We start from the raw sequence: 18,798 nt of genomic DNA, 5'->3' as shown, positions 1-18,798 counted from the left end.
CCCATTTGTTTTTTTCCTAATGAATTTTACAGACAAAAATATTGAGTAAACATGGACTAAAAGTAGACAAAATTAGTCTGAGTTTTTGCCAATGAAAGCTATACAAACACAAACACATTTTGAAATGACAAATATGACTAAGACTACTAAATATTATCGTCCAACAAGACAAAAATTAAAAGGGTTGCCAAAAACATCACTGCTCATAATAGAGCAGATTTGAGCAGAGCAAAAGGGGACGTCACAGCCAGACATTGTGTACAACTGTATTATCCAGAAGGAGGCTGCCGGTGCTGCTGCTGCTGCTGTAAAGCAAAAGACAGCATTTACGGCGCCATTCATCTCATTGCCCGCTGCTCTCCTTGTGTCTGATAAGCAGACACCTCCTGGGATCCACGGCGTGCACGCATGCGTGCATGTCTCCCACGACCAACCGAATGATTCATCTGTACTGTCTGTGAAGTCCATTGATCAAATACATGCTAAATGGCATTGATTTTTGCTTTGTTAGCAACAGCAGAAGAGCCACAGTTCTACTCAGTCATGCTATACTTTTGTTTACCAGCCCCTCCCCATTAGGAGAAGACACAGAAAACAATTAGTCTTTCATTACATAAAGAATATGAACTCCTATGCTCATGTTGACAGGGTGTTGAGTTGTCACTAGAATATCATGTGGAAAGATTTGCATTGCACATAGGTTGAGTGCCCAAAACTCATCCAAAATTAACCACATTGTAGACAAGTACAGTACCTGATATTGCTTAGAATGCAAATGTAAGAATTACGCTTGACCATTCTTAACCCTTGCTGGGACAGTAGACAGCTACGCAAAAGCAGATATTTAATCCTTTATAGGGCATTTGACTATTTTTGGTCTTTAAAAAAATGTACAGTAAATATTAGCAACTATTACCGTATTTTTTAGACTATTTGTCGCACCCGAGCAGTGGCGTCGTTAAGCCTCTCTAAATAATTAGGTGTTGTTTTAATAAAAAAAAAAAAAAAAAAAAAAATGCTGACATTCACAATGAAGTTGCCAGAATATTAGTTTAAATCAGGGGTCCCCAAACTACGGCCCGCAGGCCGGATACGGCCCGCCTCCACATTTGGTCCAGCCCCCTGAACAATACCAGAGAGCTTTTTTTTTTTTCTTTCACAATGGTGTTATTTATTTCCTGGCCTTTTTCTGTGAAGAACTCAGAGAGGGTTATTTGGTTATTATCTATTTAATTAATGGTGTTGTAATATAATAATAATAAATAAAAATATTATTATTTTTATTTACTTTATTCCGTGAAGAATCCAGAAAGGGTTATTTGATTGCGGCTTTCTCAAAAACAATATTTTTTTACATTTAGGCACTCCTGCAATCGTCACACGTTTTTTGTTACAAACTGACCCCGGCCCCTCATCAGAGAAGGGAAAAGTTATGTGGCCCTCACAGGAAAAAGTTTGGGGACCCCTGGTTTAAATCATATATAACTAGAAATTGCAATTTCTGGAGAAATTACAATGGGGCTTTGCTGTTGTAGATAGAGATCTATTCGGTCACTTCCTGTTGATTTGGGGACATTTTGAGGACACTTCCTGTTGATATATTGATGTACATGGCTGTCAATGGCATGGACACGCATGGCCGTCAATGGCATTGTCTTACTTGGTCACCAGTTGAATGTGAGTGGGCTGTAATGGTAAGCGTATGCCAAAAAATTGAAAGCACACCTTTTTCTGTCATTGAAAATGAATGGGAAATTTGGACGTACATTGCTGTCAATGGCATGGACGTGCATGACTGTCAATGGGATCAGCTTACTTGGGCGCTAGTTGAATCCCCATAAGCTGTAATGGTAAATTTTAGTCAAAAAATTAAAACCATACATGTTTTTCTGCCACTAAAAATGAATGAGAAATTTGGACGTACACGGCCGTCAATGTCATGGACGTGTATGGCCGTCAATGGCATCGTCTTACTTGGTCACCAGTTGAATGTCAGTGGGCCGTAAAGGTGAGTGTATGGCCAAAAATTGAAAGCACACCTTTTTCTGTCATTGAAAATGAATAGGAAATTTGGACGTACATTGCTGTCAATGGCATTGGCTTACTTGGGTGCCAGTTGAATCCCAATAAGCTGTAATGGTAAATTTTAGTCTAAAAATTAAAACCATACATGTTTTTCTGCTATTAAAAATGAATGTGAAATTTGGACGTAGATGGCTGTCGTTGTCATGGACGTGCATGGCCGTCAATGGCATCGGCTTACTTGGGCGCCAGTTGAATGCCAGTGGGCTGTAATAAGTTATTGGTCAAAAATCACAACTATATAGGTTTTTCTGCCATTGAAAAATGAATGGGAAATTTGGACCCATGTGGTTGTCAATGGCATGGTCAATGACTTAAATGGGCCCCGGTTGAATGTCAGTGGGCTGTAATGGTAAGTGGTCAAAAAGCACATCCTATATTATACTGCTATTGAAAAAGAAGGAGAAATGTTTGCCATTAGAAATAATTGGAACGACGTACATGCTCGTCAGTAACGTCCCCATTAGAAAAGAATGGTTTTTGGTGAATTTTGAGGGAAACAGTAATTTTTTTGGAAAATTCTGTATATGAATTTTATGCCCCTTGCCGTCCTGGAATTTTTTATATGTAAAATATATGATTTGGTCAAAAATTGTATGAGTAGATACATTATGAATTTTTCTTTCTTTTCTTTTTCTTTTTTTAAACCCGCATTTATGGGTGGACGGAAAATTTTGGGGGGGTCATTCAAAGAATTCCCTGCATCACACAAAAAATCCGGTCATTTGGATATCGGAACGGTGACGGTCGGTCAAACGGTTTGGGCTGTGTGGTGCGCCGAGCCGAAACGCCATTCAAAATAAAAAAATCCCAGACCTTACACCCCCCTGCGCATGCCCCATGGTCAAATCCCGGTCCTTACCCCCTGCCTGGCCATGCCCCATGGGCAAATCCCGGTCCTTAGCCCCCACATGGCCATGCCCCATGTGCAAATCCTGTTCCTTACAGCCCGCTTGGCCATGCCCCATGGGCAAATCCCGGTCCTTAGCCCCCACATGGCCATGCCCCATGGGCAAATCCCAGTCCTTTCCCCCCACATGGCCATGCCCCATGGGTAAATCCTGGTCCTTACCCCCCACCTGGCCATGCCTCATTTGTAAATCCGGGTCCTTACAGCCCGCTTGGCCATGCCCCATGGTCAAATCCCGGTCCTTACCCACCGCCTGGCGATGCCCCATGGGCAAATCCTGGTCCTTACCCCCCGCCTGGCCATTCCCCATGGGTCAATCCCGTTTCTCAGAGCCCGCCTGGCCATTCCTCATGGGCAAATCCCGGTCCTTAGCCCCCACATGACCATGCCCCATGTGCAAATCCTGTTCCTTACAGCCCGCTTGGCCATGCCCCATGGATAAATCCCGGTCCTTAACCCCTACCTTGCCACGCCCCATGGGCAAATCCAGGTCCTTACCCCCCGCCTGGCCATTTCCCATGGGCAAATCCCGGTTTTTAGCTCCCGCCTGGCAATTCCCCATGGGCAAATCCCGTTCCTTACAGCCCGCCTGGCCATGCCTTGCAAAGCACCATATAATTAAGACAGCATATGAAGGCAGCAATAGTCGACGGCCCAGCCAAACTATGATAAAAAAAGGTGATATCCCCGACCCCCACCACCCCAAAGACAAGCGTGGCATCAGTACAGTATCAGCATCGAGTGATACCACACAGCCGGGTGTATCGGGAGCCAAAAAAGGGTAGTGGTGCAACAACAGTTTGAATGATCATCTGCCAAACCCGGGAGTAGTTTTCACACAAGCTAACAAGATAAACACTTTAAGCCCTTCTCTATACTTTTTCAGCTTCAACTTCACTTTTTATCCAACCTCAGCGGTCACAAGTATTACGCCTGGTGAGCGCACGTTTTAAAAACACGGATTCTGTGTTTGAGGTTTGAGATGAAGTAACTGCAGAAGAAGAAGAGCGGAAAAGATGACGCATTCCACATGCAATACTTAGCATACAACCTCTCCGGGTGGTGCAGTTTATTCTCCCTGTGAAAAATGGAGCAACCTTTGCTTTAAACGACGCCACGGGGCAAATGTTATGTCGTACTCCAAAAACCAAAAGGGACAGAGGACGCCATTATGAGAAACTGTGTGTCTCTAATCTGCAAAATTGTACGACGGAGCAATTGGGCCACACACAGACAGAAAAAAAGAGAGCGAGATTAAAGTCGTAGTATTATAGTACGAGAAAATAAGTGTGGATGCAGTGCGGCTAATTTAGCTAAATTAGCTGCTACGCTACGTACTTTACGCAAATGATCCTTTCTTAGCTGGGAGATACATCAAACTATAACTATAAATTCTTAGAGTTGATTTCTCAGAGTACACCCCTTCCCCCTCCAACCACCACACACACACACTCCTCCAACGTGCATGTACCGTCGCCATCTTTGAATCCAATTCCCACTGTGATGGATTGGGAGGCAAATTGACAGTGTCACATTTCATATCACGGCAAAGTGTACTGAGGCCATGAGCGGGCCGCAGACTAATAAAGAGAGGCCAGCGTAAGTGTGTCTTAAGGTAGTTTTTGTGCGCGCGCGTGAAAGCAAAGCCAGCCCGACATGTCACAGCGCATTAGAAAAGCAGAGGCGCTGACTAAGTGCGCCACGTCAATCCGTGATTGGACGAGCCGCCGGCGTCGTGTGCTAAGATGGCAGTGATCAGCGCAATTAAAGTGCCATATGTCAACTAGCAAAGCTTCAGTACATACTACGATTAACCCTGCAGAGGCTGCACATTCAATACCGCTACTACAACTATACATAGATGACAATCTGGAAACGGTGCTTGGATTTGGAACTAGAAAATGTTTTTATTGTTTACCCATTGCAGCAAGACTGAGAACGAAAAGTGGTATTTGGTGCGTGGCAAACTGATTTTGCCATGTGGCTTTTTTTTTTTTTTTTTTTGGTATGTGGCAAAATTGATTTTGCCATGTGGCATTTTTGACAGCTGCAATTTGGATGTGCATAGCTGTCAATGGCATAGCCTGACATTTGAATGTCAATGCGCTGTAATGGTAAGTGTATGGTCAAAAATCACAGCCACACGTTTTTCTGCCATTTAAAATGAATGGAAAATTTTGGACGTGCATAGCTGTCAATGGCATGGACATGCATGGCCTGAAAAAAATGCCACTTACCAAAATCCATTTCTCCACATACAAAAAAAAAAAAAAAAAAAAAAAAACACATACCACATAAATATACAGCATATCAAAATCCATTTTGCCACATGCCAAAATAATGACACATGCCAAAATCAATTTTGCCACTTACCAAAAAAAAAAAAAAAAAAAAAAAAGCCACATGCCAAAAAAAAAAGCCACATGGCATGGCAAAATCAATTTTGCCACATGCCCAAAAATGCCACATGCTAAAATCCATTTTGTCACACACTCAAAAAAAATGCCACATGGCAAAATCAATTTGTCACACACCAAAAAAATGCCACATACCAAATAAAAACACAGCCTATCAAAATCCATTTTGCCACATGCCAAAATAATGCTACATGCCAAAATCCATTTTGCCACTTACTAAAAAAAAAAAAAATGCCACATGCCAAAAAAGCCACATGGCATGGCAAAATCAATTTGCCACACACCAAAAAAATGCCACATGCCAAAGTCAATTTGCCACATACCAAAAAAAAGGCCACATGCCAAAATCAATTTTGCCACATGCCCCCCCCCCCCAAAAAAAAATAAATGCCACATGTCAAAATCCATTTTGCCACATTACAAAAAAATGCCTCATGGCAAAATCCATTTTGCCACATACCAAAAAATATGCCAGATGCCAAAATCCATTTTGCCACATACCAAAAAAATGCCACATGCCAAAATCAATTTGCCACATACCAAAAAAATGCCACATGCCAAAGTCAATTTGCCATATGGCCAAAAAAATGCCATATGTCAAAATCCATTTTGCCACATTACAAAAAAAATGCCTCATGGCAAAATCCATTTTGCCACATACCAAAAAAAATGACAGATGGCAAAAATCCATTTTGCCACATAAGAAATACCACTTTTCATTCTCGCTGTCCCTCCATTGCCTGCCATTGGCGGCACTGACGTCCAATCCCTTTAGACTGGGACGGGCTACTGTGATTGGACGTCTAGCACAGTCAAAGGCACTGAAAGATGAACATTCACAGGCAGTCCGCCAGTTTAAGTCTTTTGTTGTCAATGGCAGACAATGAGTTAATTTCGGGTCACTTCTTGTTGATTTTCGGGGACTTACATTGACGCATATGTAAGTTGATGCCATTGACGGCCATGTACGTCCAAATTTCCCATTTATTGCCAATGGCATTTACATTGCACTGACACCCTTGTGCACAGATGCCATTGACAGCCATGTATTTCAATTCTATTGATGCCAATGTTCTTGGATTCCAGTGACGCATATGTAAGTTGATGCCATTGACAGCCACGTACGTCCAAATTTCATTGACCTAATCTCAATAGGACATGTCCCCAAACCAACAGAAGGTGACCCAATATCAACATGATGTGTCCCCGAAATGTCCCCAAATCAACCTGGGCAAGATCTGTATCCCCCCCACCAAAAACACCATAGTAATTTATCCAGAAATTGCAGTTCCTAGTTAGGTGTAGTCTTTTATCGGATAAAGACTGACATAAACACGGTTAAGGTAGTTTTACTGTTGGGGTCCTTCCAATATGATTCAAACAGATGTAAATTTGTAATAAAATGTCAATTTAAAATAAAATTTACAATGTATTATGATCAAAAACCGCCATTACTTGTTTTAGACGTGCTTAGATTGAATAGGGAATAGAATGATGGAACATGAACATTTTTTCAAGTGACTATCTACTGTCCTCTAGTGGGCAAAATTATAACGCCACACAAATATGGTTTCTGAACGACATCAATTTGAAATCATGAAATTCTTGATCATCCGCAACTGTTGAATCGAAGTAAATTTGTTCTAAAAGGGGAAACACAAGTAATAAAAGATCAAATTCATACCTTTATAAAACAAAGCACCTGTGTTGAAATGCACAATGTTTGATTATTTTGTTGCATGTTTAGCTTGACAGTAAAAGCATAAATTATGGAAACATTTTAAGTGTATGAGAATTTTTTGGAAATGTTGCCATTGCTATAATCGACACACTTTCTGACAATCATATAATATATCATTTTATTGTCAATTCAGAACAGGGCAATCACGCGCACTTTCTTTTCAACACATTTATTTTAGGGCTGTCAAAAATATCGCGTTAATGGGCGATAATTAATTTTTAAAATGAATCACGTTAAAATATTTGACGCAATTAACGCACATGCCCCGCTCAAACAGATTAAAATGACAGTACAGTTTAATGTCCGCTTGTTACTTGCTTTTTGGTGCTGGGCGCCCTCTGCTGGCGCTTGGGTCAATTACTGACATCAACAATGGCGAGCTACTAGTTTATTTTTTGATTGAAAATTTTACAAATTTTAATAAAACGAAAACATTAAGAGGGGTTTTAATTTAAAATTTCTATAACTTGTACTAACATTTATTCTTTAAGAACTACAAGTCTTTCTATCATGGATCGCTTTAAGAGAATGTTAATAATGTTAATGCCATCTTGTTGATTTATTGTTATGAAAAACAAATACAGTACTTTTGTACCGTATGTTGAATGTATATACAGTATATCCGTCTTGTGTCTTATCTTTCCATTTCAACAATAATTTACAGAAAAATATGGCATATTTTATAGATGGTTTGAATTGCGATTAATTACGATTAATTAATTTTTAAGCTGTAATTAACTCGATTAAAAATTTTAATCGTTTGACAGTCCTAATATATTTCATATTTTACAATACATTAATGTTTACGATAAGGCCGTAACAATACACGTATGGAAATCGGGATAGGAATGTGGTGTGAGAATTGTGAGACCAAAGTACGATTATTTTGGAATTATTTATTCATTTCAGGCAGTTGTATTCATTTAGACACACACACACACACACACAGTTAGTTCATCAGTTCGAAATGAGGTCCACATTACAAGCAAGATTAATAATATTTGTGGGGGTGGGAGAATTGTCCTATTTGTATTTATACATTTGTTTTGTGTATTAGTGTTCAATTTTCAGGTGATTTGTTCCATGAAATGTTAGTATTCATGTAATTTAGGTCCAATATTTTTCACATTTGAAAAAAAAATGTGTGTCAAGAATCGCAATACGAATCGTATCGTCAGTTTTTGTTATCGTTACAGTCCTTTATGACAAAGCCCGAGCAGGTCTTAAGTAAAACACCATTTACCATTCTAAAATTGATAAACAAAAGGCATTGTGCAGAAAATCAGTTCCAAGATTTATTTCACGATTTTTTCACCCTTCTGTCATTTTCAGCTTCCGAACAATTCACTGAAAAACTTAACGATATTCAGCCGCCAGCTAAGAATCCATATACAGTTAGTCACGGGGTAACGAATGAGTTCTGTTCCTACGGTGGCGACGTAACCCGAATTTCAGCGTAGATTGGAATTAACCCTTTAAAAAAAAAAAACTATCCAAAAAGTTCAACAGTATTGTATATTGTTTAATGATGCAAGATACACTGCCCTCTGGTGGCAGCGTTGGGTCTGGCTGGACTGTTGCCTTGTATGATTGAGAAGCAGACTCAGATATCTGACATGGATAAAGGATAGCTTTGCTCTGATTTGGCCCACATAAGGCTGTAAGTTGTTTCAGCTAATATATGTTTATGCATGCCTTTGTAATTAAGTTTAGAGCTACAGTTTGTGGAGTTACATGTGAGCGATTTGATATGAGAATTGTAAATACGTTAGCATTCGTAGCATTAAGCCAGCGGACGTTTGTTAGGCAAATTGGGCTAATTTCATCGACTAAATTTACATGTTGATCGGACTAGATGGATGATTGAACACCGATTTGTGTCAAGTGTTTTATTGAGCATAAGTGTAGATTCAGTGATCCCTCGCTACTTCGCGCTTCAAACTTTGCGCTCTCAGTCCAGGATTTTTTTTTTTCTATTAAAAATAAATACATAAATACAGATGAGCTGTCCCAATCCAATCACATAGTCGCTTTGGAGTTGCTTATTAAAGTTAACGATAATTGACGGACGTTAAGGTTTGATCTTGCCAGAGATGTTTGGAAGCCGAAACTTTAAAGCCCTGCATGTGTCAATCATCGTTTAGCTTGTTAAGCATTTGCTGTGGAAACTGATTGTGTGTAAGTGAGCAGCTAAAGTGGATTTGAGTGGACCAACTCAATGAAGCGTTTAATAAAGGGGCCGTTTACATGGTGACTCTCCGAGAATATGAAAAATTTCAAATTTGCATTTGCGTCTCCATTTGAACAATGTCGCAATTCCGCAAGAAAACGATGTAGTATTCATGCCAGGCCCTAGGGGGCAGTGCAGATTTACAGGGTGACAGAGAATGATGCACTTTGACCCCACCAAGCTCCCTCAGCCTGAAAAAAAATATGCCCGCCCACTCAAAGCAGTGTCATTTTTCTTTTGTTCAAAGGGTAATTATAATAATAAAACACGACAATTTTTCCATGAAGGCACAACACACAACTTCATTAATGACGCACCCACACAACAACAGATACATACAGTACACATATTTTTATGAGTGCTCTTCCAAATCATCACTTATTCAATAATTAAGACTTATGACCAAAAAAAAAAAAAAAAAACATTTTTAATTAGCTACATTTGTGATTGAAATGCAAACGACTAATTGCGTTACAGTGTTAAAGCAATGTAAAAAGCTCGATGCAAATGTCACTTTTATGATATTATACAACGTGTACAAATGTGCGCAATTACAGTGAAGGAAATACATTCAAATGCTCGCATTAATTTGACAAAAAAATGCAAGCTTAATGAGAAGGACAGCACTTACCACACTTAACAAAAAGAATGATCATCGTATTCAATTTGGCAACAAATCCCTTGGAAGTGTATCCCCATCCATCGCTTGTTTATTACTTATTAAATTTGAGGAAATTTTTTTTTTAACAAGATCATATTTAATGTTAGCTTTGCATGTAATGCAAATGCTACTATCTATGATATTCATTTTTTCCCCCCAATGGCATTTCTTCCCTGTTTATACACAAAAACAACTGGAATTCCCATACGACGCGGGCTCTTTTTCCTTTGACACCTCAAAAATGACCGGTCGCCCAAAACATGTTTTTTGGTTGGAAAATGCTACTTTTGTCCTACAATTTTTGACAGTCATTATTTATACAATAAAAAATTCTGTTTTTGCTAAAAAAAAAAAAAAAAAAAAAATCCTGTATTGTTCAGCCAAAACTTGCCAAAAATACACCCATTGATTTCTAATGGCCAAAATTCCCTATTCATTTACAATAGCTCGATTCCCCATTCATTTCAATTGCAGAAAAAACATTCACTCCAATTTTTCTGTCAAAACAGAACAGAGTCGCAAAAGAAAAAGCCTGCGTCGCATCACATGAGAATCGGAAAAATGGATGGGGGGAAAAAATATCAAGAATAAATGAATTATTACCCCCCCGCATTGGCCCGAATATAGGACTGTTTTTTACATTGAAATAAAATTGAAAAAGAGGGGGTCGTCTTATATTCGCGGTCTCGACATTATACCCATTCACGACGCTAGATGGCGCCAGATATTATTGAAGCGATGTTCTGTCATGATAGATCCCAGCTACTCTCTCCATTCACGACGCTAGATGGCGCCAGATATCATTGAAGCGATGTTCTGTCATATGACAGATCTCAGCTACTCTCAAGTTTAACCAGTTTGCATTATTTTATTGCAATGTTTTTCCTTATTCAGATTTGTTTCAAGACTACAGTTAGAGTTCGACTTCACTTTGATGGTTAATGCAGTTATTGCAATTTTGTTGTTTTATCACAATAGATTGGTTTATTTACATTTCAAAAACCAGAAGCCATTCATTTACCAATGTGATTGCACTTTAGTTTACATATTTAAATGTTCAGATGTTAAGATTTGAATGAGGCAAAATAACATGCTTTGTCTCTCAAATATATTGTTATAATCATTTGTATCATATATCATATCTAATTAATTTGGTGTTCAAAAAGTCTTTTTTTCAAACTTGAGTCTTGAAAAGAGGGGGTCGTCTTATAATCAGGGCCGTCTTATATTCGGGCCAATATGGTAATTGAATTTATAAACGACCATTACACAATAAAATCATGACAACAGACCTATGCTTGAACCTCCATCTGCAATGGCACAGTTGCTGCATCATCACAATAAATCGGCACCTAAAATTCACCGAACGTAATATTATGTTATACAACACACACACACGTGCGCACACATACAGAAAAAACAAAACAAAACCACAGTGCACAACAGCTCAGATATGCAGATTTGAGCTGAATCGGTTCAAAGAAATCACATTGTGTAATTGGCAATAATGATTAATGGCTATGTACGTTATATGCAGATCAGGGGTGTCCAAACTGTGGCCCGCGCAAATTATGACAAAAAGCGTAAATTCTGCATATTCATCTACTGTCATTTCCCGAATATAACGCGCACTTTTTTCTCCCCAAAATCAACTTGAAAAATGATGGTGCACATTCTAAACGGGTACATGGATGAAGACAGAAATATATATATATATATATACACATATTTGTGCTGTCAAAATTATCGCGGTAACGGGCGGTAATTAATTTTTTAAATTAATCACGTCAAAATATTTCACGCAATTAACGCACATGCCCCGCTCAAACAGATTAAAATGACAGCACAGTGCAAATGTCGACTTGTTACTTGTGTTTTTTGGAGTTTTGTCGCCCTCTGCTGGCGCTTGGGTGCGACTGATTTTATTGGCTTCATCAACCATGAACATTGTGTAATTATTGACGTCAGCAATGACGGGCTACTAGTTTATTTTTTGATTGAAAATTTGACAAATTTTATTAAAATGAAAACATTAAGAGAGGTTTTATTATAACATTTCTATAACTTGTACTAACATTTATCTTTTCAGAACTACAAGTCTTTCTATCCATGGATCGCTTTAACAGAATGTTAATAATGTTAATGCCATCTTGTTGATTTATTGTTATAATACACAAATACAGTACTTATGTAACGTATGTTGAATGTATATATCCATCTTGTGTCTTATCTTTCCATTCCAACAATAATTTACAAAAAAATATGGCATATCTTATAGATGGTTTGAATTATGATTAATTAATTTTTAAACTGTAATTAACTCGATTAAAAATTCTAATCGTTTGACAGCCCTAATATATATATGAAAAACGATTTTAAAAAAATTGACACGGCCATGTTGTGTTGAAGAAACGTATGCGGCGATCCGTTGCCAACCATTACGGTACGTGACGCCACCATTTTGTTTCGGTAATACTTCACGCTGATCGGCCGAATGATTTCGTCCGTGTTAAATTCCGCTTTTTTCACTCTTCATAAAGCACAGAATTTAGTTTCTTGAACTCATTTGAGTCAACGTTTATTGCAGCTCCGCAACTCGGACCATAACAAACGTAACAACACAGACTTCCTGTGTGTGTCCGTCAACTATATCTGTCCCTCGGGAAACTCAAACAACAACAGTTCCTATTGTTACTTACTGTCGTGTCGACAGCGATGAGCTCTCTCGGATTTCCGACTTACGTTCTCACTTTCATTTTACCGTATCAATCCATGGAGGAAACATTTATTTATCATGATGAAACGAGCAAGTTATAAAGCAGCCTTTAAAAGAAAAGTCACATCTGTTTTGTTTTCTCCTGGATTCTGGTAAGTTCAAGAAGTTATCAGATCATATTACTGCCGAACATATTGTCAGTTTACGGTAATGTTTTGAACTACCAATGTGCTATGCTTGTGCTGTGTTTCACCAGTCAGTAAAATGACATTTGTGTATCTGTACACGAGCTCTGTTTTCTTGTATTCTTCTATTTATTGGTGCTAAAATTAGGCTGCGCGTTATACACGGGTACAACATTTTCCCCTAGATTTTACAAGTAAATTTGGGGTGTGCCTTATATTCGGGAAATTACTGTAATTATAATGTATTGTTATGGGAAAATCCCGGTCGACATACGACTATCTTGACTTACAAACGAGGTCATGGAACGAATTAAATTACTGTAATTTTCGGACTATAAGCCGCTACTTTTTCCCCCTCATTTTCAATCCTGCGATTTAAAGTCTAGTGTGGCTTATTTGTTGATTTATTTGGGTTAATAGGTAACACTTTGACAGCTGAGTCATAAGACTGCCATAATTATGACATGACACTATGATGGGGGAAAATATTACATTATGCCTTTGTGATGTATGATTGTAACAACTTCTATTGTTTTTATGTATGATTGCTTCTGAGAACAACTTCAATTGTTTTTCACCTTGTTCCCATAGTTAGAAGACGTGCTTGAGTAGGGAATCTCTCGAGATAACTTGTTTTGCACCATAGTATTGTTTTATTCCTGGATCCCATAGCTAGAAGGGAATCTCAGGAGATAACTTGTTTTGCACCCATAATATTTACCATTTGTTGCATCTGTTGCAGCACAACTCATTTGTCCCATGTGAAAAGCCCTTTTTCAAGGGGGCTGAACCAAAAGTGTTTGTCATTGGGCAGGGGCGCGCCGCTCGGGGACGGATGTTTGCCTCTCCGCCTCCGCGGGGCGCGTCCCTACAAAACCGGACATTTCCGGGCGACCCGTGAACTCCGCCAGCGGGTCACGTACGGATCGCCTGGCTTTGTTCCTTTGCCGCTTTGCCGGAGTGTTTTGGCTCCCCGCTCATTTGTCACGGTAAGCAATTTCCATTGCTAAGGGACATTTCGTTTTGCTGTAACGGTAACGTGGGGATTCTGGGGTTGACAAACTCAAATCTAGTGTCATCGTTGACATTTGTTGATACTTGTTTGCTTGCTCTTGTGGGATTGTGATCAATAAATCTCATTTATTCCGCATTTTCAAATCAATAAACATTGTCTATTTTGCAGAAGTGTGCCTGTTACTGATTCACCGCGAACCTGGAAATTTCGGAAAACACACTATCATGGGCATTACTGAATGCTTATGAGATGTTATCCGGCAAATTATGTCACTAACTCCATTTATGCCCAGCTCGGATCTTTTAGATCCATTCAAAATGGAGATAATTTGCCAGACGACACAAAATGACATCTGTCATAAGCATTCATTAATGCTCATGGCAGTGTCATGTCATAATTATGATGGTCTTATGATGACACTGTCGAATAAAGTGTTACCAAATTCCATAACAAGCAATTAATGAAACAACTACAACAGTAACTGAAGAAATAATTAGCACAGAACATGAATTTTGATATGTTATTTACATCTGTAGAGTTGGGCGACAAAAGTGTTGATAGCAGATGGCAGTAGAGGTTGACTGTCTCCTTGAAGAGAACAGTGATGGTCAAATGAAGCTTCGTGAAGCAATGAAGCTTTGGAGTCAATTGGTTCAAAGCGTCATTGTGGTTCATATGGTCTTACAATGCCACTGTCAAATACAGTATTACCGGTTAATATCTTTGGGTGCAAATATCCCATAATACAGTGAAGACAGATTTATAGTCCAGTACGGCTTATCTATGAATAAATCCGTTTTTGTGTCCAATTTGATGGGTGGCGAATTATAGTCAGGGGTGCTTTATAGTCTAAAAATTACATTGAGTAAAATTGATTTAAAGTACCTTGTTGAGATATATTTCCATTTATTCACAATAATCATATGTGGACATTGCATTCTCCATCATAAGACAGTGAATGCCATTGAATAGCGGCACATCTGGAAAATATTAGCTAGTCCTAGCAAGATGGGGGTGCACAATGCACATTCCAAGCAAGCTGACCCTGCCCCTAAGTTAGAGGGAAGAAAAAGAGTCCGAGCAGATAGGCAGGGGGCACTTTCTTCCTTTGTTTAATGGTACCAATATGTCTTGCGTGTATTTATTTGTCTTTCAGTGTAAATTCTTTGTTCTTTTTTATTCCCGAATTCTGTGTCATCATCTCCTCTTCGTTATAAGAATAAAACAACCTGTAACAAGGATAAATCGACTCTTTTCCTTCAACCTGCAGAGAATTTCACTTATTTGTAGTAGATTTACACAGAAAACAAGTGAATTTAACTCGTTTTAAGGACGTCTGTTTTTGCAGTGCAGTCAAAATGGATTGGACGACTATCGCTATCAATGGCAGCAAATGAGTTAATACTTCAAAATAATTAATACAGTTGAAAAACCCTATCTTTTTTATTTCTTTGCCCGATTCCGGTCCTTTGTTTAAAAAATGAAAGCGGAAGAATTTCCTTGGATTTTTTCTGAAAAGGGGCCCTCAGAGAAAAAAAGTTTGGACACCCCTGGTGCAGATGGATGGACTTTATCATAAGAGGTATCCATGTAGTGTAACTATTCACGTTGTCACTTGATGATTTTGGATCGTTTGTCATTTGAATAGTTGTATTAAAAACAAGAGCTTCAAATCAACAGTCGGCACTCTTCTTTCCACATGGAAAGCGGCAACGTGGATCTTAACACCGTGGAACCAGACCCTTTTTGTAAGCCACGACGCCAGCCAACGTGGCGACCGACAATATGGCGGACACGCCCACGAAGTTGACCAAGCCGCCCACCGAAGGAGAGTTCCTTTCCCAGAAGGTGGTCGTGAAAGGGAGAGCGGGCACATCCTGTTGGAATGGGGGAAAATAGGCGGAGCTTCAGTGACGCTTACATATCTGTAGTACGATTTCCAAGAGTTCTCTCACCTCCGATGCCGGCTCCGACTGCCAGATCTGGCTGCGGTGAATTTTTCCCATGGTGCACAAAATCTGCAGCACAGCAAAAAGTAATCATTGAGAATTAGGTATATTAATTAGGGCTGTCAAGATTATCACGTTAACGGGCGGTAATTATTTTTTTAAATTAATCACGTTAAAATATTTGACGCATTTAACGCACATGCCACACTCAAACAGATTAAAATGACAGCAGTGTAATGTCCGCTTGTTTCTTGTTTTTTGTTGTTCGGCGCCCTCTGCTGGCACTTGGGTCCAAATGCTTTTATGCGTTTGGGGAGTGAGCATGGTGTAATGACATCAACAATGGCTAGCTACTAGTTCATTTTTTGATTGAAAATTTTACAAATTTTAATAAAACGAAAACATTAAGAGGGGTTTTAATTAGGGGTGTCAAACGATTAAAATTTTTAATCGAGTTAAAAATTAATTAATCGTAATTAATCGCAATTAATCGACAATTTAAACCATCTATTAAATATACCATATTTTTCTGTAAATTATTGTTAGAATGGAAAGATAAGACACAAGACGGATATATACATTCAACATACGGTACATAAATACTGTATTTCTTTATCATAACAATAAATCAACAAGATGGCATTAACATTCTCTTAAAGCGATCCATGGATAGAAAGACTTGTAGTTCTTAAAAGATAAATGTTAGTACAATTTATAGAAGTTTTATATTAAAACCCCTCTTCATGTTTTCGTTTTAATCAAATTTGTAAAATTTTCAATCAAAAAATAAACTAGTAGCCCGCCATCGTTGATGTCAATAATTACGTACACAATGCTCATAGGTGCTGGAGCCTATAAAATCAGTCGCACCCAAGCGCCAGCAGAGGGCGCCAAAACTCCAAAAAACACAAGTAACAAGTCGTCATTTGCAGTGTGCTGTCATTTTAATCTGTTTGAGCGGGGCATTTGTGCGTTAATAGCGTCAAATATTTTAACGTGATTAATTTAAAAAATTTATTACCGCCCGTTAACGCGATAATTTTGACAGCCCTAGTTTTAATATAAAATTTCTATAACTTGTACTAACAATTATCTTTTAAGAACTAGTTTTTCTATTCATGGATCGCTTTAAGAGAATGTTAATAATGTTAATGCCATCTTGTTGATTTATTGTTACAATAAACAAATATAGTACTTATGTACCGTATGTTGAATGTATATATCCGTCTTGTGTCTTATCTTTTCATTCCAACAATAATTTACAGAAAAATATGGCATATTTTATAGATGGTTTGAAATGCAATTATTTACGATTAATTAATTTTTAAGCTGTAATTAACTCGATTAAAAATTTTAATCGTTTGACAGCCCTAATATTAATGATCATTTCAATTGTAGGGCTGTCAAAATTATCGCATTAACGGGTGGCAGTTAATTTTTTTAATTAATCACGTTAAAATATTTGACGCAATTAACGCACATGCCCCGCTCAAACAGATTAAAATGACAGCACAGTGCAATGCCAACGTGTTACTTGTGTTTTTTGGAGTTTTGTCGCCCTCTGCTGGCTGATTTTATGGGCTTAAGCACCCATGAGCATTGTGTAATTATTGACATTAGGGGTGCACGATAATTATCGGTCCGATAATAGGAATTAATGAGTGTGTGCGTGGATGGTTGTATGTCTCCTTGTGCCCTGCGATTGGCTGGCAACCAGTTCAGGGTGTCCCCTGCCTACTGCCCGTAGTTAGCTGGGATAGGTTCCAGCACCTCCGCGACCCTCGTGAGGAAAAGCGGCATGGAAAATGAATGAATGAATAATAGGAATTATGACGTCATCCCAATAAATCTGATAACATTATATATTATCGGGCCTATTAACAATATTTTTGACACAGAGTCGGATTGGCATGTGTGCATTTGTTTCCACTCCTGTTTTTCCAGTATGCAAAGTTTTGTTACTGTCTTTGTTTTGCTCATTATAATAATGCTCATGTCATCATGAAAATATCGGTATCGGCCTTAAGAAACAGAAAGTTATCGGTGTCGGTTTCAAAACATGGATATCGTGTACCCCTAATTGACATCAACAATGGCGGGCTACTAGTTTATTTTTTTATTGAAAATTTTACAAATTTGATTCAAACGAAAACATTAAGAGTGTTTTATATAAAATTTCTATAACTTGTACTAACATTTATCGTTTAAGAATGACAAGTCTTTCTATCCATGGATCGCTTTAACAGAATGTTAATGCCATCTTTTTGATTTATTGTTATAATAAACAAATAGAGTACTTATTAGGGTTGTTCCGATCATCTTTTTTTGCTCTCGATCCGATCGTTTTAGTTTGAGTATGTGCCGATCCCTATATTTCCCGATCCGATTGCTTTTTTTTTTTTTTGCTCCCGATTCAATTCCAATCTTTCCCGATAATTTTTCCCAATCATATACATTTTGGCAATGCATTAAGAAAAAAATGAATAAAACTCGGACGAATATATACATTTAACATACAGTACATAAGTACTGTATTTGTTTATTATGACAATAAATCCTCAAGATGGCATTTACATTATTAACATTCTTTCTGTGAGAGGGATCCACGAATGGAAAGACTTGTAATTCTTAAAGGATAAATGTGACTTTGTATATTGTGACTAAATATTGCCATCTAGTGTATTTGTTGAGCTTTCAGTAAATGATACTGCAGCCATTTAACTGTTCTGCCCAAATGCATGATGGGAAGTGCAACCATGACTGTGCGTAGGGGCACCAATTGATATATCTTCTCTGCGTTGGGAAAGAAAATAGGGTGTTAAGAAAATGATTAACTACTACCTTTCTTCCCCACATTACCTCCCACGATATTTTTAATTGCTGAGAGAGGGA

The 18,798-nt window shown here is 38.3% G+C and overlaps 1 protein-coding gene across 4 annotated transcripts in view; it reads right to left on the bottom strand.

Annotated features, from left to right (window-relative positions):
* Window positions 1–8,065: 8,065 nt before the first annotated feature.
* mao (monoamine oxidase) overlaps window positions 8,066–18,798 on the bottom strand; it is a 61,269-nt gene continuing 50,536 nt past the window's right edge. For all 4 annotated transcript variants that reach the window (XM_057853249.1, XM_057853252.1, XM_057853250.1 and 1 more), the window contains 2 exons: window positions 15,913–15,975; window positions 8,066–15,834 (listed from right to left, as the gene is read on the bottom strand). In XM_057853249.1, the coding sequence (XP_057709232.1) occupies window positions 15,679–15,834; window positions 15,913–15,975 (219 nt within the window). In that variant the 3' untranslated portion in view covers window positions 8,066–15,678. The remainder of the gene's footprint in view (window positions 15,835–15,912; window positions 15,976–18,798) is intronic.

Source organism: Corythoichthys intestinalis, chromosome 12 (assembly GCF_030265065.1).
Source record: "Corythoichthys intestinalis isolate RoL2023-P3 chromosome 12, ASM3026506v1, whole genome shotgun sequence".
NCBI classification, from domain to species: domain Eukaryota; kingdom Metazoa; phylum Chordata; class Actinopteri; order Syngnathiformes; family Syngnathidae; genus Corythoichthys; species Corythoichthys intestinalis.
This window is presented reverse-complemented; position numbering and strand designations above follow the sequence as displayed.